This window comes from Sapajus apella, unplaced genomic scaffold (genome assembly GCF_009761245.1).
Source record: "Sapajus apella isolate SASKATOON/1434 unplaced genomic scaffold, GSC_monkey_1.0 scaffold2, whole genome shotgun sequence".
NCBI lineage: Eukaryota > Metazoa > Chordata > Mammalia > Primates > Cebidae > Sapajus > Sapajus apella.
Window position 1 is genome coordinate 3,928,030 of NW_022436942.1, and position 27,496 is coordinate 3,955,525.

Consider the following 27,496-nt stretch of genomic DNA (forward strand, 5'->3'; position numbering starts at 1 on the left):
CGAGTGATCACTTGTAGACGAGTGCCACATGACTTCAACAAGTTATGGTCATTACATTCTTATTTTGAAAATTTGTCATATAACTTGTCCTTGAGCTGGGCGCAGTGGCCCACGCCTGTAATCCTAGCACTTTGAGAGGTGGGTGGATCTCCTGAGGTCAGGAGTTCAAGACCAGCCTGGCTGTCATGGTGAAACCCCATCTTTAAAAAAAAAAAAAAAAAAAAAAAAGTAAAAGTTGTCCTTGAGTTTATTCAGATTTTTGAACTAGTTTTTTCTCTTGGGATTAGCACACATTTTTTCTAGTATGAAGCTAATGTTCACCATTCTTTTAATTTGAAGTATCCAGCATTTGGTAAAGAAGTCTTTGTTTTCATTATCCTTACTTTTAGTGAATATCTTAGTTTTTAATTGAAAATTCTGACATGAAAACAAGCTCTTTAACATCCTCACTCCCTAATCAAAACAGAAATCCTTTGTAACCTTCAGTTTTAGCTCTCTTTCCCTGTGATTTGCCCAGCTCCATTATATTTATTTTGAAGTACGGTGACCAGTTTTGCAAAATTATTTCAACTATGGATACCCAATGATTTTATAAGGACAAGATACGCTTTCTGAACAGTTCCTAGTAGCCAGTGGCTTACCCCTACTTTTTGGCCTGCGTGTAGTATATTACATAATGCAGTTAATTTTTTTATAGCACTTTTCATTTTATAAAGAGATTTTCATGGTCTTTAATACTAATCTATGTATAAAATCCTGTATGCAATTATTTACCTATTTTTACAGTTGAAGGAACAATAGCTTAGAGAACATGCGAGATTAAGGAGTTTGCCCAAGCCCATAGCACAAATAAGTGAAGTTCTTTGGCTGTCCATGGATTGAAGACTCCCAGGTTTATCTCCAGCCTAGGCTTCTGTCCTCAGCACCAGACATGTGATTCAAGCTGCCTGGAGGTCATACCCACCAGGACAACCCATAAGCATAGGGAATTCAACATGCTCAGTATTAGTCATCTTTTCCTTCACTCCTCCCCTTTGTATATAAGTTCTGTTATTTAAAAAAATTGAAATGTATTCACATAGCATACAATGTTCCCTTTTCAATTGTACAGTTGTTTTTAGTACGTTCACAAGGGTTGTGCAGCCATTACTAATTCCAGAATGTTATTATCACCCCAAAAAGAAGGCTACATCCATTAGCAATCACTCCCCAATCCCTTCTCCCACCAGCCCCTAAAAACCACTGATCTTTCTGTCTCTGTGGAATTGCCTACTCTGATTATTTCATATAAATAGAATCATACAGTGGGTTGCTCAGATTCCGGCGCTGGGAATCAACAAGTTGGACGTCCACTCAGAAACCTAATTAGAAAGTCGGTAATTATAAAGACCACAGATGGATAAATTTATAATGAAGGGAAGAAACCAGCCTAAAAAGGCTGAGAATACCCAAAATCAGAATGCCTCTCCCTCTACAGGGGATCACAGTTCCTCATCAGCAACGGAACAAGGCCTGATGGAGAACAAGTGTGTTCCATTAACAGAAGTAGGCTTCAAAGGTGGTTGATAAGAAACTTCTGTGAGTTAAAAGAACTTGTTCTAACCCAATGCAAAGAAACTAAGAACTTTGAAAAAAGATTTGACGAAATGCTAATGAGAATAGACAATTTAGAGAGGAATATAAGTGAATTAATGGAGCTGAAAAATATAACACGAGAACTTTGTAAAGTATGCACAAGTTTTAACAGCTGAATTGATCAAGCAGAAGAGAGGATATCAGAGATCGAAGACCAACTTAATGAAATAAAACAAGAAGACAAGATTAGAGAAAAAAGGATAAAAAGGAACGAGCAAAGTCTCCAAGAAATATGGGACTATGTGAAATAGACCTAATCTACGTTTGAGAGGTGTACCTGAATGTGACGAAGAGAATGAATCCAAGCTGGAAAATACTCTTCAGGATATTATTCAGGAAAACTTTCCCAACCTAGCAAGGCAGGACAATATTCAACTCCAGGTAATACAGAGAACATCACAAAGACATTCCTCAAGAAGACCAACCTCAAGGCATATAATCTTCAGATTCCCCAGGGTTGAAATGAAGGAGAAAAATACTAAGGGCAGCCCGAGAGAAAGGTCAGGTTACCCACAAAGGGAAGCCTATCAGACTCACAGCAGATCTCTCAGCAGAAACCCTACAAGCCAGAAGAGAGTGGGGGCCAATATTCAACAATCTTAAAGAAAAGGACTTTCAACCCAGAATTTCCTATCCAGCCAAACTAAGCTTCACAAGTGAAGGAAAAATAAAATCTTTTGTGAACAAGCAAGTACTCAGAGATTTCATCACCACCAGGCCTGCTTTACAAGAGCTTCTGAAAGAGGCACTACACATAGAAAGGAACAACCAGTATCAGCCTTTCCAAAAATATACCAAAAAGTAAAGAGCATCAACATAATGAAGAATTTACATCAATTAATGGGCAAAACAGCCAGCTAACATCAAATGGCAGTATTAAACTCACATATATTATTATTAACCCTAAATTTAAATCGATTAAATCCCCCAATCAAAGGACACAGCCAAGATCCATCGGTATGCTGCATCCAGACTCATCTCACATGCAAGGATACACAAAGACTCAAAACAAAGGGATGGAGAAGGCTTTACCAACCAAATGGAGAGCAAAAATAAATAAATAAATAAATAAATAAAAAGCAGCAGTTGCAATTCTCGCCTCTCATGAAATGGACTTTAAAGCAACAAAGATCAAGAGAGGCAAAGAAGAACATTACATAATGATAAAAGGATCAATGCAACAAGAAGAGCTAATGATCCTAAATATATATGTACCCAATACAGGAACACCCAGATACATAAGACTTGTAAAGAGACTTAGACTCCCGCACAATAATAGTGGGAGACTTCAACATCAATATTAGACAGATCAACGAGACAGAAAATTAACAAGGATATCCAGGACTTGAACTCAAATCCAGAACAAGTAAACTAAATAAACATTTATACAACTCTCCACTTTAAATACACAAAATACACATTCTTATCAGTACGACATCACACCTACTCATAGGTTTAAATGAAATATTGGTTGGCTGCTTGTTTGTTATTTTCTTCCCTCATCCCTCATTTTTTTTTCCAGTCTCCATTATTAAGCACAATTATTGACATAAAAGAGGCTGTCATTACCCATTTTTAGACTGCATTCTAGCCTGGGCAATAAAGCAACACTCCCGTTCTCTCTCCCTCTTCCTCTTTCTCTTTCTTCCTCTCCTTCATTCTTTTTTCTTTCCTTCCTTCCTTCCTTCCTTCCTTCCTTCCTTCCTTCCTTCCTTCCTTCCTTCCTTCCTTCTCTCTCTCTCTCTCTTTCTTTCTTTTTTTCCTTTAAAAAAAAAGTTCTAAAAAAAAAAAAAAAGAATCATAAGTACATGGCCTTTTGTGTCTGGCTTCTTCCACATAGGATTATGTTTTCAGAGTTCATCTATGTTTCTACTTTGTTGATCAGCCCTTCATTCCTTTTTATGGTTGAGTAATACTTATATAGATATACCTCATTTTGTTTATCTGTTCAGTTGATGGGCATTTGAGTGATTTTCTATTACTGGTTATTTTGAATAATGCCACTATAAACATTTAAGTACACGTTTTTGTGTGACCATATATTTTCAGTTCTCTTGGGTATATATCTAAGGTGGAATTACTGGGTTATGTGGTAGCTCTGTCTTTGACTTTTTGAGGAACTGCCAAGTACCAACTATTTTACCTAAGTATTTCTCAAATTTATTTAATTTCCTTGATCCATACTCTTGTTGCTGCCTTCATTCAAGTTTTGTAATTTCTTTTTTTTTGTTTTTTAATTGAGACAGAGTCCATGGGCCTGGGGTGCAGTGGTATGATCTCAGCTTACTGCAGCCTTTGCCTCCCAGGTTCAAGTGATTCTTCTGCCTCAGCCTCCCGAGTAGTGGGGATTACAGGCGTCCACCACCATGCCCAGCTAATTTTCTGTATTTTTAGTAGCGACAGGGTTTCACCATGTTGGCCAGGGTGGTCTCAAACTCCTGACCTCATGATTTGCCTGCCCAAGTGCTGGGATTACAGGTGTGAGCCACTGCACCCAGCCAGTTTTGTCATTTCTTGTAATAATTCCTAGCTCATCTCCCATTCTTTGCTCCTGTCCCTCTCTCCCTTTTTCTCTCTCTCTTATTTCCACCCATTTTTAACATTTATAGAAGTCAGAAGTCTATTCCAGAAAGCAGACCCACACTAGATATTTCAGCATGGAAAACTAACTAGGTGTTAGAAGACTGAAAGGCAAAAAAACACTAACACAGTAACATCAAGAATGGCCACTACTCCTGAGATTCAGGGAATGCTGGGAAGATTTGGGGGTTATTAGCACTAGAAGCTCAGAGAAGGGGCCCCTTGTCGCTGAGGCTTTATTCCTGCAGAGGTGGTGCTGTTGGCTGCTGCTGGTGCATCTGAGTGGATATGATGAGGCAGTGTCTGGAAAGGCCCCAAAATTTTGTCCCTTTCTATAATTTGTCATAATAGTGCTAATAGTGAATCTGATCCTCCCTTCCTATTTTAAAAACCTTCTAGTGATTTTGTATAGGATGAAGTTTAAAACTCCTTAATAAGATACACATGACCCTCCATAAGCTGGCCTCTGCTTGATTGTCCAGTTTCACTTCTTGCTGCTTATTTCTAAGGCCTCTAAGTCAGGGATCCCCACACCGTGGGCTGCAGACTGGTACTCCCCGTGGCCTGTGAGGAATTGAGCTGTACAGCCAGGAGGTGAGCATTACTTGCCTGAGCTCCTGTCACATCAGCGACGGCATTAGAGTCTCACAGGAGCGTGAACCCTATTGTGAACTGCATGTGCAAGGATCTAGGCTGCATGCTCGGTATGAGTATCTAATGCCTGATGTTCTGAGGTGAAATAGTTTAATCTTGAAAATATCCCCAAACTCTGTCCATGGAAAAATTGTCTTCCACGAAACCAGTCCCTGGTGCCAGAAAAGTTGGGGACTGCTGTTCTAAGCTAAAGTTATATTTTATTTTTTTATATATATATAAAGTTACATATCCTTGGTTCTGGGTACTCAACATGCTGTTCCATGTTTTATGCATTCTCTTTGCTCCTTCCTGCCTGGAATGCGCCCCCTGCCCCCTGGTCTGTCTTAATTCATACAAAGTTGATCTCTCCTGTGTGCCACCATTGTACTTTGTCTTGCATATGGTGTTACATTAATTTTATTTTAATTATTTATTTATATTCATGTCTCTTCCATTCATTCTGGTTGCTTGAGGTCAGAAACTAATGTGTGACACAGAATGTGACACCTAGATTTTCAATAAGTGTTCCTATGATACAAGGGAGACCAATATGGGTAGTAGATGAGAATGAACTCATCACCCTCTGTTTACATACCCTAAATTCCCTGTTTCTTCTCTGTTATAATTCTGACAGTCCACAACAGTCTTTGATGGCTTATAAACTAATAGTGTGGAACACATCATTTTGTGATGAATTTAAATAATCTTTCGGAGTAATAACATAAAGTACTTGAGCATTAGTTGAGTAGAAGTTTCTCATTTTTTCCTACACATTATTAAGCACTATGTAAAAAGTCCTTGCAATACTTAATACATTAAGAAAACTTACAGTTTCAAAAGGAAATCCCCAAGTAATACATTGTTGACATTTTCAGCAGTTTTATTCATATTGAGAAGAGCATCTCATGGAATTGGCAGCATGAAGGTGGAGATTAAATGAGATGATGTTTTAATATACTTATAACAGTATTATAAGTAAGGGCTCAGTCAATGTTGACTGCTGAAATTACTATTAATACTAATATGGTTACCTTTAGTAAAAGTTATTAGTTAACTATACTACAATAAAATATATATTTGGAATATATATATTATTTTGTTTTGATACATGTAATATGTCTTTCTGTGTCAGGGTCACTGCCCGCGTTGGAAAACTAAGTTGAGTAAGTTAAAAGGTGAACACACTGAATAATTTAGTTATTAATTATAATGGAAAACTGACAGACTGATGTTCTGGTTAATGAGGTTATCTTACCTTGAATGAGTTAGCTTTTAAATTCCTCCAAATAGGCCTACAGAGAAGTTTCTATACATCAAAATAACATTTAAAGGCATTTAATAAACCAGGAAACACTTGATTTAAAGAATCAGGCAAGTTAGTATAAAAGAAGATTAAAATTCCACATGGGCAAAGGACACACCCTGGCAATAAATAGGAAGATAAGAAAGAAAAAACCCATATAACATTATTACTCCTTAAATAAATTGATATTAAAACAATAAGAATTTGTAGCTTATCAAACCAACACAAATTTAAAGTGAAAATATGAAAACTATTGTAGGTAACGATAAAATGGGTACACTCGTAGTATTTTATAGAAAAGTAGTATAAAGAACCTCATGTGTGTACCAACCAGCTCTTTCATATCTTAACATTTAGCTACATGTGGTTTAGCTGTTTTTTTTTTCCCCCAAGGATAGAAAAGTTAATTCTGTTGAAGACTCCTGCATTATTTTACCTAGTCTTAGTCTCTTCCTTCCCATAAATGTATTAAAATTTCTTGTCTATTGTTTTAATTGTATTTTTCCATGAACGTTTCCATATTATATATAATTTAATTGAAGCTAAGATTTATTAATATACGTATTGTAATTTAAAAATTAACAACTTCATTGTCCTCATAAAATTTATTTTATCTTAAACTTGTGCTTCTTTTCCTAAGACTGTTTTATAAGAGAAAATTCAAACGAAGATTTTAAAGCAAATTGTTGAAAGATTAAAAAAATTGCCAGGCACGGTGGCGCATGCCTGTAGTCCCAGCTATTCGGGAGGCTGAGGTGGGAGGATCCCTTGAGCCCAGGAGTTCTGGGCTGTAGTGTGCTATGCTGATTGGGTGTATGCTCTAAGTTCGGCATCAATATGGTGACATCCCAGGAGCAGGGGACCACCAGGTTGCCTACGGATGGGGGAACCGGTCCAGGTCGGAAACGGAGCAGGTCAAAACTGCTGTGCTGCTCAGTACTGGGATCGCACCTGTGAATAGCCACTGCACTCCAGCCTGGGCAACACAGCAAGACCCCAGCTCTTAAATAATAAATTAAAAAAGAAATAAAGATTAAAAAAAATCTATCTTTGCAAACTATTATATTGAAAGTGGGGGAGTTTGATGTGAAATTTTCATTTCAAATATGTAGTAGCTTTAGAATATTTGAGAAGGATTTGTACTACTGAAAAATCTGTTAAATTGTGTTTATGTTTACTGTTTAATTGTAATACAAACTTTCATTTATTTTTTAGTATCTGCATATATTTACATCATATAATTCATTCACTTATTTAAGAGGCAGTACTGATTACCTATAGTGTTCAAGACTGTTAGATACATGGTGTGTAGGGGTGAGTAAAACAGGCATGAGCCCTACCGTCATGGAGTTTAAAGCCTAGTAGGGGATATAGACTTAAACAATTTCACAAGTACATACATAATTACAAATGTATGTACTTGTATGTAATGTATGTACAAATGTACATACATGATCACAAGTACATACATAATTACAAGTACATACATAAATACATAATTATAATACATGCTATGAAGGAAACATAGGAAGTGCCAGGGAAGGAGGAATGCTTTGCAGTTTATTTTTAAGACTGAAGAGTGCAATTGGAGGACTTTGAACAAGTGAATGATGTGATCTAACTTTCATTTATTCATTCATTCAGTTACGTACTTACTTGTTTTGTCCTGGGCTTAAGTGATCCTCCCACCCGAGCCTCCCTGAGTAGCTGGGACTACAGGTATGCACCACCACACCTGGCTAATTTTTTAAAAATTTTTGATGAGGTTTCATCGGGTCAGCCAGGCTGGTCTCAAATTCCCGACCTCAGGTGATCCACCTGCCTCAGCCTCTCAAAGTATTGGGATTACAGGTGTGACCCATGGTGCCCGGCCCTAACCTACATTTAAAAATTATCACTTGCTGCTGTGTGGAGAATATATTACAAGATTAACAACAGGGATAGCTGTGAAGTAATTGCTGCAGATTGCCTGAGACAAAATAGTTATCATGGATTAGGGGGATGGTGGTAGTGGTAGGTGGTTGGATGTAGGGTACATTTTGAAGATAGGTAAATGGTGCAAGATTGTGGGTCAGTTTTAAATGCCTAGGTAATTTTTCTTTGTAAGACATTTTAGGATGCCATGTTAAGTATCTCTTTCTGTCATTAAAAAAAAAAAAAAAAAAAAAAAAAAACACCGTATTTTCTTAGCGTCATTTCCCATAGTGGCATTACTGTGTCAAAGGCTATGAACATTTCAGTGGCTCTAGATAAATACTGTAATTGCTTTCCAAAAAGACTGTGCCTGTTTATTGTGTCCCCAGAAATGTTGGAATTCTGTCTACAATTCAGTCTTGACAGTGTAGTAAATTTCATTTAGAAAAGTTTTTACTACTTACATAGATGTAGAAAATAGTACTTTAGCTGGGAGTGAGGAGAATATGGGCAATAACTTTCCTTCATTTAATATTGTATTGCGAGTTAGTTTAAGTTATTTTATCCTAGTTTCCTAAGGCTATGTATTAGTAACTTTGGTAACTTACATACCTAATTTAAAAGTTTACTTTTTTGAAAGGCTAGAAGAAATAACTAATTAAGAACGTAACATCTTCATCCTTTTCTTTGCTCCATTATTAACTAGTTTCATTGTAGAACCTTCATATTTTTAAATCAGTTTTCATAACCAGTACTTTCTCAGAGTGGTAATTTAAAAATATATATTTAAAAAGAATAAATAATATGTGTTGAGAATACTTCAAAGATGTGAAGGGTTATTAACACCAGGAGTTGGCAAACTTCTCTGTAAAGGGCCATTTGAGTCTTTGTCGCATAGTCTTGGGTTTTTGTTTTTGTTTTTTTAAACAGCCATTTAAGTATTCTTAGCTCACGGGCAATATAAGAACAGTGGGCAGGATCTGGCCTGTGGGCAGTAGCTTGCTGAACTCTTATTTAGACTCCAGTGTTGTTGAAAGAGTCTACATTGATGCATAGTTTTTTTCTACCTCCACTTTTAGTTGACCCTTGAACAACATGGGTTTGACATGGGTCCACTTATAATACACATTTTTTTCCCAACCAAATGCAGATATGAAGAGCTGACTTTTCATATACATGGATGTTGCTGGGCCAAGTGTAGGACCGGAGATCAGGGTGGGTCTTGGAACCAGTGCTCTGTATGTATCAAGGGATGACTGTATTTCTGAAGTTGGAACAGAATTTATTAATACGTCATTTTTGTTGTGTTTGTTTTCTCTTTATGTTTATCAGTGCTTTTTAGATGATATTTAATCATTTCACACTTTTTGTTCTTTAGTTTTTGCCAAGTTGCACTGAAAATAGCTCAGTGACTAATTGCACTTCTAAGGAAAAGGACCCTAGTTAAAATTAACTCTGAAAATACTGAATTTTTAACCTAAATCTTTTATTTCTTTTCAACAGTATTGTTTATGAGTAGGTTGTGATTTACTTTGAAACCGAATGTGGCTCAGAACTTTGCTATCAATATTTTTAGGGTCTGGTAGGGAAAAGATAATAGGAATGACATATGTTAGTGAGTAGGGGACTGCTTTCCCAGTTTTTTGGTCCCAATGGTGTATTCACCATGGAAGCATCTTATGAAATATGTGCATAAACTACTAATATCCCACATTACAGGTTGAGTACTCTTTATCTTGAAATGTTCAGGACTGAGAAGTGTTTTTGAATTTAGGATTTTCACAGTTGGGATACTCAATCTACATTGGTAAGTAAAGAATGTGAGGTGACAGGCCAGGAGCGATGGTTCATGCCTGTAATCCCAGCACTTTTGGGAGGCCGGGGTCGGTGGATCACCTGAGGTTAGGAATTCAAGACCAGCTTGGCCAACATGGCGAAACCCCATCTCTACTAAAAATACAAAACCTAGCTGGGCACGGTGGCGTGTGCCTGTAATCTTAGCTACTTGGGAGGCTGAGACAGTAGAATTGCTTGAACCCAGGAGGTGGAGGTTGCAGTGAGCTGAGATCACGCCACCACACTCCAACCTGGGCAACAGAGTGAGACTGTCTCAAAAAAAAATAAATAAAAAGAATGTAAGGTGACAGCAATAGGCAAGGAAAAGTGTTTGGTCAGCTTTACATGCTCTGTAGCCATGCCTGGGTAATAGGTTGACTCTAAGACTCTTTACTTTGCTTCCACCTCCTGCTTTTTCATTAGTCTTTAGAATGGTTTTTAATTTATAATCTGTAGGAGTTCTTTCTAGGAGTTAAGAGAATAGGGTAAAAAAAGTAAAAGTCAACTGAATGTTCAAATCTTTAGTAAAGAACCTCTTAGAAAATAAATGTCCATCCTTTTTTCTGACTGGTGGAAAATTTTTATTATAGACAGTTTGGAAAATACCATATGCTTTAAAAGATAAACACAAAATTGTAGTCTAATATGGTGTTCACACTTAAAATTGAAAAGCAAAGACAAACACATTTAATATAGCATCTAGTACAAAGAAAAGACATAAGCAAGAGATAAATGTCTTTTAAGTTATTTCCATCAAAGATACAGCCTTTAAAATATTTTGGTGTATATATTACCAGTTTTTAAAATACATAATACATTTATATAAATACGTAAACACATTTTATTGGGATCATGCTGCACTTAACGTCTTTATATTCTCCTTATACTGTAAACATTTTGAAATACTTTACTAAAAACATTTGTAATGACCATTCTTTCTCTGTTTCTCCCTCTGAATGATAGAATGGTCTACAAAGTAATTAATAAGCTAATGATACTTTAATACTATATCTCACACGTGGAACATTAAGAAAATAATTGTCTTTACATTTATGTTTTATACCTGTCATCAGCTCTGCTTCTTATTTCATGGCTTCACATTGTAACATCCCTTTACCTTATTTTTGGAGAACTGTTTTGGCAGAATGTGTGAGATCTTAGGCAGAAGTATTATACAAAAGTCAGAAGAAAATCAGATTTTCATTTCAAGATTCTGTTAAAGTTACCCACTGCCTTCCTTTACTCAATCTTATAGTTGCAGTCTCTTTAAGATCTCTTCCTGTTTCTTTTTAGAAGAGAAAAACGAGGTCTCTCAGCATTTGCAGATTAAATAATTGTGCTCTTCAGAGTTATTCATCTGGCTGTTAGATTATTTTTTCCACAGTTTTCCAAAGTGGATGATGGCATTAGAATCTTGAGTATTGACCATTTCCTTATGTGTGCCTTTGACTATAAAGTAGATGCATGACAATTATTTATATGTTAATTGATTTTTCTTAATCAGCTTGAATAATAGAGTTGGTAAAGCTATCCCAATTTTGAAATTATTTTCTTTTGTAGATAATTTTCTGTTACCAATATGTACACTTGCATTGTTGACTCTCCATATAATACCTTAAAAAATAATTTTGTGGTGAAATACACATAATACAAAATTTACCATGGTAGTCTTTTTTTTGAGACTTAGTCTCACTCTGTTGCCAGGCTGGAGTGCAGTGGTGCAATCTTTGCTCACTGCAGTCTCCACCTCCTGGGTTCCAGTGATTCCCCTGCCTCAGCCTCCCATGTAGCTAGGACTACAGGTGTGCATCACCACGCCTAGCAAATTTTTTGTATTTTAGTAGAGGCAGGGTTTCACCGTATTGGCCAGGATGGTCTCCATCTCTTGACCTCATGATCTGCCTGGCTAGGCCTCCCAAAGTGTTGGGATTACAGGTGTGAACCACAGCACCTGGCCTATGGTAGTTATTTTTAAGTGTGCAATTCAATGACCTTAAGTATGTTCATAATGTTGTGCAACTATCATAGTGTTGTATAACCATTAGCCCTATTTATTTTGAGAACTGTTGTTTATCATCTGAAACTGGAATTCTGTACCTGTTAAATAGTCCCCAGTAATCCTCCCTCCCCCAGCTCCTGGTAACCTCTACTCTATTTTACACCTGTTTGAATTTTCCTATTTTAGGTTCCTCATATAAGTGGAATTATGTGGCATTTGTCATTTTGTGTCTGGCTTATTTAACGTAATGTTTTTAAGGTTCATCTGTGTAGTAGTGGCATGTATATATGGGTTGAAGCATCCTTTATCCAAAATGCTTGTGACTAGAAGAGGTTTGGATTTCAGATTTTTCTGGATTTTGGAATATTTGTAGATACTTAACTGGTTCAGCATTCCTAATCAAAAAATCCAAAATCAGGTAGAGCCCAGTGGCTCATGCTTATAATACCATACTTTGGGTGGCCAAGGCAGGAGGATTGATCTACTGAGCCCAGGAGTTCGACACCATCCTAAGCAACATAAGACCCTATCTCTACCAAAAAAAAAAAAAAAAAAAAAAAAAAAAAAAAAGGCAGATGAAAGAAGAAAAACAAATCCAAAGTCAGAAATGCTCCAGTGAGCATTTCCTTTTACTACCACATCAAGGCTTTGATGTTACAGAAGATTTTAGAGCATTTTGGATTTCAGATTTTTGGATTCGCCTGCATTAATGCTCAAATTGTATTCAAATTTTATTCTTTTTTTAATGGCTGAATAATGTTCCACTGTATGTATATACTACATTTTGTTTATCCATTCATCTGTTAACAGACACAAGTTATTTTTACATTTTGGGGATTATAAAGAGTGCTGCTACGAACATCGATGTACAGGTATCTGTTTGAGTCCCTGTTTTCAGTTCTTTTGGTTATATACCTAGGAATGAAATTGATGATCATTTGGTAATTCTGTGTTTAACTTTTTGAGGAACTACCACTCTTTTCCACAATGGCATCACTATTTTACATTCCCACCAGCAATGCACAAGGATTCCAGTGTCTGTTATCCATTTTTTAAATTTATTTTCCATTTTTTGAGATTTTTTTTTTGTTTTATTTTTTAATAATGGCCAATCCTAATGGGTATGTGGTAACATCTCATAGTTTTGATTTCATTTTCCTGACGATAGATGATGTTGAGAATCTTTTCAGGTGCTTGGTGGCCATTTGACCGTCATCTTTGGAGCAATGTCTTTTGAAGTCCTTTGCCCATTTTTAAATTGGATTTTTTTTGTTGTTGTTGTAATATAACACCTTTTTTAAAGTAAAAGGTGCACTGTAATAATCCAGACTATGTTTCTCCCTTCTCAGGATTCCTACAGGAAGCAAGTAGTAATTGATGGAGAAACCTGTCTCTTGGATATTCTCGACACAGCAGGTCAAGAGGAGTACAGTGCAATGAGGGACCAGTACATGAGGACTGGGGAGGGCTTTCTTTGTGTATTTGCCATAAATAATACTAAATCATTTGAAGATATTCACCATTATAGGTGGGTTTAAATTGAATATAATCAGTTGACATTAAGGAGTAATTATGGTTTTTGAGTCTTTGCTAATGCCATGCATATATTATCAAATTAAAATTTTGAAATAATTTTTGTGAAATCTCTGTTTTATAAATAGAGTTCTTGGGGGATTAGAGCAGTGGGGTAACTTGTTCCAGACTGCATTGGTAGTGGTGGTTCTGGGATTAAAACCTAGGCCTGTTTGACTCCACAGCCTTCTTTCTGTACTCTTGACTGTTCTACACTAGAAAAGCATGGCTTTAAACTTTTTAGATACATCATCAAAAAGGAAAACCATGAACAAGAATATGAAAAGGCGATTTGAGATGGTGTTACTTGAACAGCCTTAAAAGCTGTTAACGTGTATATAGTGTAGAATTCCTTGGATTGGATAAACAAAGGGATTTTATATATATAAAATATATAATATATAAATATATAATACAGTAATACATATTAATATGTAATATAAAAATATCTATTACATTTATATATTATATATGTGTGTGTGTGTGTATATATGTGTGTGTGTATATATATATATATTTTTTTTTTTTTTTTTTGAGACAGAGTCTTGCTCTGTCACCCGGGCTAGAGTGCAGTGGCATGATCTCTGCTCACTACAACCTCTGTCTCCAGGGTTCAAGCGATTCTCCTGCCTCAGCCTCCTGAGTAGCTGGGACTACAGGCATATGCTACCATGCCCAGCTAATGTTTTGCATTTTTAGTAGAGACAGAGTTTCACTGTTTTAGCCAGGATGGTCTCGATCTCCTGACCTTGTGATCAACCAGCCTTGGCCTCCCAAAGTGCTGGGATTACAGGTGTGAGCCACCGTGTCTGGCCGGGATTATGTATTTAAAAAAAACAAAAGTTTTGAAAGATTCAAGAATTCGGGCATTACCGTTTTCTTAAAAAAATCTGACAAAGCTGCATGAAACTATTAAAATAATCATTATTGTACTGTTTTATATTCAGTTTCTTTCAGGGTTTAGTTTTCCTAAAACTACATATTAAGCAAATAAATCACTCTCTGGCTATGTCATGTAATAGTGAGTTAGCCTAGTTAAGAGGTTTAACATTTTATTTAAGAACATTATTTCAGCATGTTCACTGTGTAGTCTAGTAATAGAGTAAAAGACATTTGGGTGGGTGGTAGTGGTAGTATTTTTATAGAGGAGTGAACAGGTGAAATTTGGTAACTTATCCAGGTTTACTCAGCTAATAATAGAGGAACTGGGAATTTGAACCAATTCTGACTCAGTTATCTGCTGTGCTCCTTCTTTTGTGCTGTATCTTTAAAAGTCACCTAAAATTGTGAGGGAATATAATCTCACCCCAAATTTAGAGTTTATGGACTTGTTGTATTGAAAATTACTAACATGTGGAAGGGCTTTTAAAGGCGAAAGATTTGTGCGATCTGAAGAGAAACCAGAGCGCTGTGGAAGGGCTTTTAACACCTAGAAATCAAAATCTTTCTACTTGTCAACTTTGTTTTTTGAGAAAGTAATGTGAAAATTATCTTAATGCTTTAGTTCAGGTTTTTGTAAAAATATTTTTTATCTTTATACATTTAACATATGTTTCTAAGATTATAGTCTGTTATAGCACTTTTGGTCTAGAGCTTTTCAGTAGTTTCTGCTTCACTATTACCATCTACCTGCATATTAATCTATGAGGTTATAGTTTTACTATACTTCTAGGTATCTGATCTTTTGAGAGAGATACAAGGTTTCTGTTTAAAAAGGTAGAGAAAAAAAATAGAAGAAGGAAGGAAGGAAAAGTTTGTGTAGTGGAAACTAGGAATTACATTGCTTCTTACAGCCAAATTTTATAAGACAAAAGTTGTGCACAGGTTTTGAAACATACTTTGTTACTAATGCCTCTGCCATAACATTTTTTCCTTTCCCAGAGAACAAATTAAAAGAGTTAAGGACTCCGAAGATGTACCTATGGTCCTAGTAGGAAATAAATGTGATTTGCCTTCTAGAACAGTAGACACGAAACAGGCTCAGGACTTAGCAAGAAGCTATGGAATTCCATTTATTGAAACATCAGCAAAGACAAGACAGGTAAGTAGTACTGAAATAAATACAGATCTGTTTTCTGCAAAATCATAACTGTTATGTTGTTTAATGTGATATATCAGTTTTTTTCTCAATTATGCTGTAACAGAAAATAAAATAATGTTTATTTAGTGAATGTTTTCTTCTCTTGAGAGGGCAGTGCTTCTTAATCCAGTGTCTGTGATACTGCTTTTGGCTTTGGTTTATTTCTACATTGAAAGTTTCTCTTCAGTTCTGAGCACATCTTAACATTTAGAATCCAAGAGATATGGGTTGTTTTTTTTTTGACTGTTACACACACACACGCACACACGCACACACCCTCCCCCCGCCCACAGATTTTTTGAGTTTCCTATTTCAGTCGTACTTTTAAACCATTATGTCATGTTTCTAGGTTAAATAGGTTAAATTTTGTTGTATTTGAAGATTTTTACTTTGGCAGAAATTTTTTCGAGGATATGTTGATTTTTGGAGAAAGTTCTCGTTAAAGAAAGAAAATACCCAGAAAGCAAATAGAAATTGTTATTCATTTAATGCATTTTTCTGACAAAAACTAATGCCAGAGGGACCCTGAATTTTGTTTTAAAAATCTTTGTTTTAAAAAATTACTTTTTCTTTAGGTAAAATATGATAATTTCAATTGATATTATTTATCCTGTTTGTATGAAGTAAGAGTTTAACATATAGGAACAAATCTTAGAAATGAATACATAAAGATAGGAAGGAATTAATTTTCGTATAGGGTTGTATGTCCCTTAATGACAGGGATGCTTTCTAAGAAATACATTGTTAGGTGATTTTGTCCTTGTGCAAACATCATAGAGTATTTTTATACAGTCTTGGTGGTATAACCTACTATACACCTGGGATATATTGTATAGTCTCTTGCCCCAGTTATACAAACCTGTACAGTATGTAACTGTACTAATGACTGTAAGCAGTTGTTAACACAGTGATAAGTTTTGTGTGTCTAAATGTACACTTGGGCTCCCCCAAATTTATATTTTTTAAATTTCTTGTTCAATAATAAATTAAGCTTAGTTTACTGTAACTTTTTTACTTTATAAGCTTTTTAATTTTTCCTAACATTTTGGCTTTTGTAATGACACAGCTTAAAACACAAACACATTATACAGCTATACAGAATTTTTCTTTCTTTTTGACCTTACTCTGTAAGCTTTTTTCCATAGTTAAAAATTTTTATTTGTTTTTACTTATTAAAATTTTTTGTTAGAAACTAAGACATGCATACACATTAGCCTAGGCCTGCATAGGGTCAGGGCCATCAATATCAATGTCCTCCACTTCCACATCTTGTCCCACTGGAAGGTCTTCAGGGGCAGTAACACACATGGAGCTATCATCTCTTAAAATAACACTGCCTTCTTTTGGAATACTTCCTGAAGGACCTGTCCAAGGCTGTTTATAGTTAACTGTTTTTTTTTTTTTTTTTTCCTAGTAAATAGCAGGAGCACACTATAAAATAATAATAAATAGTATGGTAGATACAAAACCAGTAATAGTCACTTATTACCATTATCAAGTATGTTGTATAATTGTAGGTGCTATAGCATTATACAACTGGCAGTGCAGTAAGTTGGTTTACACCAGTATCACCACAAACACATGAGTAATGTGTTGTACTACAGTGTTAGGATGGCTGTAACATCACCAGGTAACAGGAGTTTTTAAACTCCATTATATCTTATGGGACCACTATCACATACGCAATCTACTATTGACCAAAATGTCATTATGTGGCACATGACTGTACGAATAAATTGATCAATTTTTATTCCATAAATTTCTTTAGGGCTTTTTCTGGTTACATTTACCTGTGAACCCAGAAAACCAGTTTTGTAGAATTTAACTTATATAATACTAGGAGTTAAGATAAATTGATGATAAAAAATAAGCATTCTAGAAGTTTATCAGATTTCATAAAGGTGCAAAAATGTAAATGGAAATTATTATCCAGCTAACATATATATTTCCCTAGTGAGAGAGCATATGTACCTCTTCCAAGTTATACAGATTCGATACATAGTAAAGAAACAATAATTTCTACTTCAAGTTGTTTTTGGGGGATTAAAAACGGAATTTCTCTATTTGACCCTGCTGAAACCTGATTTATAGGTTAAACTTGGTATATATCATATCACTTTAATTTAGAGGAATTAAGATTTCACTTAAATCCATTTCCAGGTTCCAAAGACTAGGAAGAGGCTTGGTTTTTGTCTCTATTTTTACTAGTCTCCTATAGTCAGTCTCCTTGATTTTTCTTAGGAGAGAAGGTACTGAGAAAACAAGATTCTAATATTTATTACTTTTTCTTCCAATATTTTCTTATTAAACATTTTCAAATACAAAATTGAATTTTATTTGAAACATTCGGAAATCCACCTAGATTCTACCATTATCATTTTATTATACTTACAAATTTTAAAACATGTTTTTTATACTAGTGAACATTTTAGCTTACATTTCACAAAGAAAAAATTTAAGAGACTTTCCATAATGTTTTAAAGGGTTGCAGTAAAGAAGTCCTTCTTATATTTTCTTAGGCATACAAATCAACTGGGCTTATTAAAATATAGATTCTAATTCAGAGGGTTTAGGTTGGGACTGAGTCTGCATTTCCAACGAGCTCCCAAGTGGTACTTTTCTTGGTACTTGGACTATATACGTTGAGTAGAAGAGCAGTAGAGGACATAAAAAGAGTCTCGTTATTCCCACAGTGTTGCTCTCCACTTCTCATTTGATAAGATCCTAAAATAGCTGTGTCTCCTTTTGATGGTTGTTTGATCACTACTTCAGAAGTACTAATTGATTCTTGCTATTTGACCTTAATACTTTAATATAACACAGCATTCATATTTGGTCAGAAAACTGACTGGCTTCCTTTTATAAGAGATTTTTAGGTTTTTTACAGTTTTGTGGCCTTGTGTTTTTTGGTTTGATTTGTTTTGTTTTTTTGAAGATATATAATATGTAAGTAGATGAACTTTATAGACATTTTTATGTGGATCATCTAATTAAAATATGGAGGGATATAGTGTAAAAGAATGCTTGTACTTCTTAACCTAGTACTCAGCCTTTCTTTTATATATCTTTTATATATTTCTTTTATATTTCATTGATGTCTTTATGTAATTTATGTTGCTAAACTATAACTTAGATATTTAATTTCTGTTCTTTGATTTTCTTTTATTAAATGGACTTGTTGATTTGCCTAGAAATTAATTTGCTTTTCAAAAGTCTATTAATCTTCCTCTGTTGAAATTAATTTGATATTTGCATGCTTCTGGGAGATTTTAAAGAGCTATTCTGAGTAACTGTAGAGATTATAAAATTATATATGTAAATTTTAATAAGTTTTACATCTCCAGTTACTGGTGAAAATGTCAAGCCCTCCTTTCTGCATTTTGTTACTCATCTGTTATTCAGCTTATTTATTTGTTTTTTAAACCAAATTATGTGCATATCCTTGTATTTTATCAGCAGGTTGTTTTATTCCCTAATATTTGGGGTCTTGATCATGAGCCTAAAACACGTAAACATCCAGAAAGAATTACATTCAAGTTAAAGGAACAAAACATTCATTTAGAAGTTCTCAACCATGTAAATCAGAGGCTGGCAAACATTTTCTGTAAAGGGCCAGACAGTAAATGTTTTAGGCTTTGAGGACCACAAGTGGTATCTGTTCCATATTTTTTTCATAATTATAACCCTTTAAAATGCAAAAATCATTGTTAGCTTGTTCATAGTATGGCTCATGCATGTAATCCCAGCTGGGAGGCCGACGTGGGCGGATCACCTGTGGTCAGGCGTTTGAGACCAGTCTGGCCTACGTGGTGAAGCCCATCTTTGCTAAAAATAGAAAAATTAGCTGGGCATAGTGGCCGGCACCTGTATTCCCAGCCACTCAGGAGGCTGAGGCAGGAGAATCACTTGAACTGGAGAGGCAAGAGGCTGCAGTGAGCCAAGATCACGCCACTGCACTCCTGTTTGACAGAGTGAGACTATCTCCCAAAAAAAAAAAAAAAAAAAAAAAAAAGTCTGTGGCTGGATTTGGCCTAGGGGCTATGGTATGCTGATTCCTAATTCTCTGGGTAACTTTAGTGTTTGATTAGATACTAGAAGTTAGATCAAATTTTTATCCCGAATTTTACAGGCTAACCTTAACCTTAAAGTGAAACTTACGTATTTCATGAAAAGGAAATAGAAATTTTACCCTAGTCCTTTTTTTTTTTTTTTTTTTTTTTTTTTTTTTTTTTGAGGCAGAATCTCCCTCTGTTATCCAGGCTGGAATGCAGTGTCGGGATCTTGGCTCACTGCAACCTCCTCCTCCTGGGTTCAAGCGATTCTTGTGCCTAAGCTTCCTGTACAGCTGAGGTTACAGGCATGCACTACCATGCCCAGCTAATTTTTGTATTTTTAGTAGAGACAGCATTTTGCCATGTTGATCAAGCTAGTCTTGAACTCCTGGCCTCAAGTGATCCTCCCACCTGAGCCTCCCAATGTGATGAATTACAGGCATGAGCCATTGTGCCTGGCCCCTAGTACTTTCATATCTTTTTTTTTTTTTTTTTTTGAGACAGAGTGTTGCTCTGTCGCCGGGCTATAGTGCAGTGGCGTGTGATCTCAGCTTACTGCAACCACCGCTTCCCGGGTTTAAGCCATTCTCCTGCCTTAGCCTCCCGAGTAGCTGGGACTACAGGCACCTGCTACCATGCCCAGCTAATTTTTATATTTTTAGTAGAGATGAGGTTTCACTATGTTGGCCAGGATGGTCTTAATCTCTTGACCTCACGATCCGCCACCCCCAGCCTCCCAGAGTGCTGGGATTACAGGTGTGAGCCACCACTCCCGGCCATTTTTTAAGGTAAGAATTCAGAATATTCATGTTTTTACCAACTTAATAAATTATAATTTTAAAAAGCTAATTACCTAGCTAGAATATAATGCATTACGTATTCTTTACACTCAGTTCAGTCCACATCTGAAAGGCTGAAAGAGTTATTTTTTGCTAGTAAATTGTGTGGTCTCTATGTTCCTAGTGTATAAAAACTGTTATCTAGTTCACATTTATCTGGGTTGATGACAGATTTTTCTGTTCCCTTTGGACAGTGCATGGCCATGTTGGCAAAAGCTGTCAAAACTGAAACATTGACACCATGAGAATTGTTTGTTTTCCGGTGTGCTAAAATCAAAAGTGGGGAAGGTTCAGTAAAGTAAATGACAGAAGCAGAGTTCTCAGGTTATCTGTTACTCCTCATTCAGGTGTTTCGCTTTCTGGGAGTCTCAGTTTAAATATAATGTGAAAATTAGTTTTAGGAACTTAAAAATGTTGAGTGATTAATTTCCTAGTTGTGTTGTTAATTTCTAGATATTTAAATTAATTGTTAGCGCTCCATTCCAAAGAATGCTTTGTAAAACAACCTCCTTATGTGCTATGTCTGTTTAATAGTAGTTGAGTTTGTGTACATGAGATCAATATTTTGGACTTTAGCTTTTTAGGAGTTAAAAATTGACAGAACAGTTACTGTGCACTTGCTGTGCACCATGGCAGTCTCAAAAAAACCAAGTAGTGGTTTTTCTGCATTTCAGTAGTATATGAGATAGGCTATAGGTGCCAAGGTTTCTTGAGAAAGTCAGGGATGCACAGTTGGGTATACATCTTTTTCCTCCATGCCCTTCCCTGCAAGAAAGCTGGTAGGCTTGGATCTGTATACAGTTATGGCATTTGATGCGTTATTTCCTTGACAGAGTTTTGCAAGAATTTGCAGATTCAACAGGAACAAAAACTTACTTAAAATCTCTTAGTAAAAGCATAGTCCAGCAAGAATTAGAATGATACTTTTGGTTAACAGTTTTTCTCTATGTGGAGTGCTTCGTTTCCATTGCCTCACAGGTATGTTTTCAGATAAAGTTGAGCTGAAAATGTTGTCAGTCTCTTGGTTGTAAAAAAATTTACATATTTAAACTTGCATACTTTTATTCCTACATATTTTCAGTTGTTCTCACAGTTCAATAATTGATGTTTGAAAATGAGTATATGTGTATAAAAACAAAAGTAGGCCGGGCACGATGGCTCACGCCTGTAATCCTAGCACTTTGGGAGGCCGAGGCAGGCAGATCACGAGGTCAGCAGTTCGAGACCAGCCTGGCTAACATGGTGAAACCCCATCTCTACTAAAAATACAAAAATTAGCTGGGCATGGTGGCAAGCACTTGTAATCCCAGCTACTCAGAAGGCTGAGGCAGGAGAATCGCTTGAACCTGGGAAGTGGAGGTTGCAGTGAGCCAAGATTGCACCATTGCACTCCAGCCTGGGAGACAGAGCAAAACCCCGCCTCAAAAAAAGAAAAAGTAAAGAAAGAAAATCAGTATGTGTGGCAACAGGCCATATTCTCAAAAATAAATGATTGTGTGCCAGTTAAGAGCTTAGTGAGTAGCCATAGTGGGTATTAGATATCAGTTTTGGTTATATTCATCTTTAAAAATTATCTGCAAATTTTGGAATGTGAAAAACCAGTGTTTTGTTTCGTAGGTATATACTATATGCATTTTTAAAATAAGAGCGAGTGCCACTGCTTTACAGTGTACACAAAGATAATGTTCCCATGTTCTCTTGATGTCAGTATGACTTTAAAACATATTATCAAGAAATAACTAAGTCTGGAAAACTGTGGTAAATAACGGATTCTCTAAAACCTAAGTTTCTTACCAGTAAAAATAAGAAATGGAAAAAGTCACCCTGTGCTATTATTTGAGCCACTGAGGTCCTGACACTGAATTCTTGGTGGTGGATAATAATCTCTTCTTTTTAATTATTGGCTTCCAATTCTCTCTCTGCATTGCTGGAAACAAAAATCATGTATTTCACTATTGGTGGTGGGGATGCTCACACTGAAAAAGTAGACACATTCAAACTGATTTTAGAAATGTTACAATCAAAATTTGCTTCTGCTAAATTAGTAGAGGACCAATACTGTTTTTCTCCTTCATAGCATGTTTTGGTACTTCTACATTGACCTTATAACTTTTTTTTTTTTAAAACAGGAATAGAAGTTTACATTCTTAAAAAGTTTATGAAAATATGAGCTTTTACCTGGTTTGTATGTGTGTATATGTATATGTATATATACATATATATTTAAATTTCTTGCATTGATTTTCAAATTGAAAGAGAATCATTTGTGAAAATATCTTAGAGTTCATGCTTTACATTTTGCATGCAACAAAAGTTATTTTCATGCTTTAAGTTATTTATGTTGCTTATTAATGAAAATTTTGAATACATAATTTTCTCAGGGACAAAACTAAATAAACCCTTTCCTTTGGAGGATTAATGATAAATTTAAACTTTAAAGCATTAAAAAAAACTTTTTTTTAGAGACAGAGTCTTGCTTTGTTGCCCAGACTGAAGTGTAGTGGTACAGTCATAGCTCACTGAAGCCTCAAACTCCTGGGCTCAAGCAAGCCTCCTGCCTCAGCCTTTTGAGTACCTGGGACTTTAGGCTCATGCCAACATGCCTAGTTTATTTTTAGTAGAGTTGAGGTCTCAAACATCTGGCATCTCTTGCCTTGGCCTCTCAAAAGTGCTAGTACTACAGCCATGAGTTACCACACCTGACCCTTAAAATCTTTTATGTACAGGTGTAAGTGGGTATCTTAAAGTGCCAACATATTTAATTATTTCAAAAAGTGGTTGAAAACTTCTATTTCTAGTTGGCATCGCTAACTGGTTGACTAAGTTGATTCCATTAAAAATAAGAATGTTCTTAGACTGTAATGATTTTGCTATTAGTTAAATAGAAATCTATCACTGGATAGTATATGTTAATGACTTGAGATACGCATTTGAATATATAATCACATTACTTAAATGCATGCTTTTGAGCTGAAACTTAACATTATGAATTTTAAATTAAAATTTGACCTTAGAGGTAAATTTCTGTATGTTACTAAAACAGTTCTTAAAATACTTCTGAGATTTCTAAAAATTAGTGTGCCCTAAAGAATTCAGGTCTGTTTTTCTTAACTACTGTAGGCAGTAGATGTACAGATGATTTCTGCATGCAAAAATTAAGCCCCTAGCCATTGGTTTGCTTCAGTTAATACGTAGTTGCCAATTCTCTGTGTGTGATTGAGTTTAAAATTACGAATGGGGCTGGCTGTGGTGGCTCATGCCTGTAATCCCAGCACTTTGGGAGGCCAAGGCGGGCAGATCACGAGGTCAAGAGATTGAGACCATCTGGCCAACATGGTGAAATCCCATCTCTACTAAAAACAGAAAAATTAGCCAGGCGTGGCAGTGCACACCTATAGTCCCAGCTACTCAGGTGGCTAAGGCAGGAGAATTGCTTGAATCCAGGAGGTGGAGGTTGGTGAGCCAAGATCGTGCCACAGCCAAGATCGTGCCACAGCACTCCAGCCTGGCCAACAGAGCGAGACTCTGTAAAAACAACAACAACAGCAACAAACTACAAATGGTACTTTTGATATATTATCTTTTTAGGTGCTGGGTCCATTTTGTTACATTTGGTTCAATAGAAATATTGGTGTTACCAATCTAAGAAAGTTAAAATATGCCAATCCCCAAATTAGGTAATTGATTCCCAGTTTTAAGATAAAAGAACAGAATTCCCTTAAAATTAAATGTGCAGTAAAATATACCAATTTTAAAAAGTATTTACCTTTCTTTTAGAAGAATGAACCCAGTATTACATCTTTTAATTTGCACTACATATAGATTAATATTTCTGTGCATTTCTCTGTGCCCCTACTTTGGTGGTATGCTTTTCTGAACAAACTAGCAGCACAGTTAACTAAGCACTTTGTCCCCTTTGATGACTGTTTAATTTCTAGATTGGAAAAGATTAAGAACTTTTATCTCCATATGGCCAATATATGATTGTGCCTGTTGTCATAGCTTTCTTATCATAGGCTTAAGCAAGAAGAACCCTGTTAAGAGCGTTTAAATTAGAATAGAAGGTACAAAGCCAGTATGACTGAACACTGTTCTAAAAATTATTTTTAAGACTTGTTGTAAGGCCAGGTTTGGTGGCTCATGCCTGTAATTCCAGCCCTTTGGAAGCCAAGGTAGGCGGATCACTTGAGCTCAGGAGTTTGAGACCAGTCTGAGCAACATGGTGAAACCCCATCTCTACAAAAAAATACAAAAATCAGTCGGGTGTGGTGGTGCTTGCCTGTAGTTCCAGCTAGTTGAGAGGCTGAGGCAAGAGGATCACCTAGCCTGGGAGGTCGAGGCTGCAGAGTTGTGATCTTGCCACTGTACTTCATCCTGGGCAACACAGTGAGACCCTGTCTCTAAAACAAAAGCTCAAATAAACAAAACTTGTAGTAAGGATACAAAATGCTCCTATTTCGTGTGTGTCCTTTAAATAATTCATGATGTTTTTATATTATGGCAAATAGCCTTCATTTAAGATTTTAATTTAAATAACATAGTTACACATGTATAAAAGACCCATCACTTTTTTCCTAAGTCAAAGAAATGATTTAAAGCTAATTTCAGTTTAGGCTTTAATTCCAAGGTTAGCAAACTAAAATGGTTGCATTAATTGATAAACAAGATGCTAATACATGTATTTACGCTTGTCATAATCTCTCCTAATTCCTAATTTAAAAATTTAATTCTGTTAGAAAACAAAACTGACTTTTAAGAACAAACCAGGATTCTAGCCCATATTTTAAAACCGCATCCTCAATTTTATTCAAACAGTCTGATGTCTGTTTAAAAAAAAAAAAAAAAAAAAAAAACAAATCTCAAGCTCATAATCTCAAACTTCTTGCACATGGCTGTCCCAATAAATTACTCTTACCAATGAAACAGACTTTAAAGAAGTTGTGTTTTACAATGCAGAGAGTGGAGGATGCTTTTTATACATTGGTGAGAGAGATCCGACAATACAGATTGAAAAAAATCAGCAAAGAAGAAAAGACTCCTGGCTGTGTGAAAATTAAAAAATGCATTATAATGTAATCTGGTAAGTTTAAGTTCTGCACATTAATTTTGGCAGAAAGCAGATGTCTTTTAAAGGTAACAAAATGGCAACCACTTTAGAATTACTTAGGTGTAGTATTCTAACTTGAAATATTAAAAGATAAGAAACTTGTTTCCATTATTAGTACAGTTGTTCTAATGGGAATTATGAGACAGTTTTGATGGCTGTAGTATCCTAATTATATTTGGCATAAAGTCTAATGATTTAATGAGTCTTAGGTAAACTGAATATTTGAGAGCTGATATTTACCTTTATTTTTAACGGAAATCATACTTAAGTTTTGAGATAATCAGCAGCTTTTGGGTTCTTTTTAGGTAGGGAGAAAAAAATATAAGAGATAGTGGAGAGCAGTAATATTGCATAGCCCAGAAGGTGGGAAAAGCCACTCTTAAATGTATTTTTTCTTTTGGATATTTTATAAGCAAATAACCATTTTTCTGCCTAAGTTCTCCAACTCAGTGGCATCAGCAGCACTTTTTTATCCCAGTGAGAAACCTGGGAGTTTTAGGATGACTCCTACGGCCCTCTTTCCTCCAGTTCCCCAGTTGGAAGTATCCACAAATTCGTGTGATGTTACATTCTGTGTCTTTTATGCCATCATTAGTTCAGGTCCCTGTCATTTCTTTCTGGACTGTTAGAATCTCCTATTTGATTTACTAGTTGCTGCCATGATTCATTGTGCAACCAGAGAGATTTATGTTAAAGAAATGTCATTTTTGGCTGGGTACAGTGGCTCACGCCTGTAATCCCAGCATTTTGGGGAGGCTGAAGTGGGCAGATCACCTGAGGTCAGGAGTTCAAGACTGGCCTGGCCAACACGGTGAAACCCTGCTTCTGCCAAAAATACAAAAAATTAGCCAGGCGTGGTGGTGCATGCCTGTAATCCCAGCTACTCAGGAGGCTGAGGCAGGAGAGTCACTTGAACATGGGAGGCAGAGGTTGCAGTGAGTCAAGATTGTGTCACTGCACTCCAGGTTGGGCAATAAGAGGGAAACTCCGTCTCAAAAAAAAAAAAAAAAAAGTCATTTTCTTATCTTTAAATCGAGTTACTAACTTAGCTATAGAATAAAATCTCATGTTGTACAGCATGTCATAAATAGTCCTTACTACCTTCCCACCACTCCGTCTCTTTTTTGGTCTTATATCTAAAAACTTCATCATCTTGCCTGAATGTCTTTTGTCCTTCTATAAATAAATACCATGTTATTTCCGACCTTCCCTTGAGTCTTGGCTCATTTGGGATGCCAATATTTTTATCCCTAGTCTTACTAATTAGCTAACACTCTCATGATTTCCCAGTCTCCTACGCTCTAAAAATCTTTCTTTAAGCACTTAAAACTAGGCATAGAACCCTTCCTGTATATTCCCAGCATATTATTATTATTATATAAGTTTCCTATGTTATGTTGAAATAACCTCTTCTGTTTCATTCCTGTATTATTTGACAGCAAAATCTTAGCCAGAATTACATATTTTTAATCTTTGCATGCCCATTGCCTGGTAAGGTTCCTGGCACATAGTAACTACCCAGTAAATATTTATTGTGTGGAATTCTCATTTTTGTTTCTAAACTAGCCCATGTTAAACTCTGTCTTGCTCAGAAAATAACATCACTAGGTATCATAAAATTCATGGCAAAGCTTAAGCTTTGGATGCATATTGTTTGTAATATATCATGTTCTTGAGAACAGGCAATAAATAATATTGCCATTTTCAAAAACTAGCATATCATTTTTTTTTAGGAAGGAGAGGAGGGAGGAAGGGGAGGAGGAGGAGACTACTAGCATATCATTTATTATACTTACTACAAGTTGGTGTTCTTTATTATATGAATTTTAGGTGTTTTTCAAAAGTATAAAATATATATCTGAATAGTAGACTCAATCCCAAAAGATGTTATGTGGTGTACTAATCTAAACTCAGAAACAAAGCATAACTGGCATTAATTTTTT

The 27,496-nt window shown here is 35.7% G+C and overlaps 1 protein-coding gene across 6 annotated transcripts in view; it reads left to right on the plus strand.

Moving 5' to 3' along the window:
- The window catches only part of KRAS (KRAS proto-oncogene, GTPase), a 50,950-nt gene that overhangs the window by 14,557 nt on the left and 8,897 nt on the right, over positions 1-27,496 (plus strand). For 3 of the 6 annotated variants that reach the window (XM_032287257.1, XM_032287221.1, XM_032287231.1), the window contains exons 3-5: positions 13,253-13,431; positions 15,357-15,516; positions 25,403-25,526. In XM_032287257.1, the coding sequence (XP_032143148.1) occupies positions 13,253-13,431; positions 15,357-15,516; positions 25,403-25,522 (459 nt within the window). In that variant the 3' untranslated portion in view covers positions 25,523-25,526. The remainder of the gene's footprint in view (positions 1-13,252; positions 13,432-15,356; positions 15,517-25,402; positions 25,527-27,496) is intronic. The other 3 variants (XM_032287242.1, XM_032287251.1, XM_032287261.1) reach the window with 2 other exon arrangements.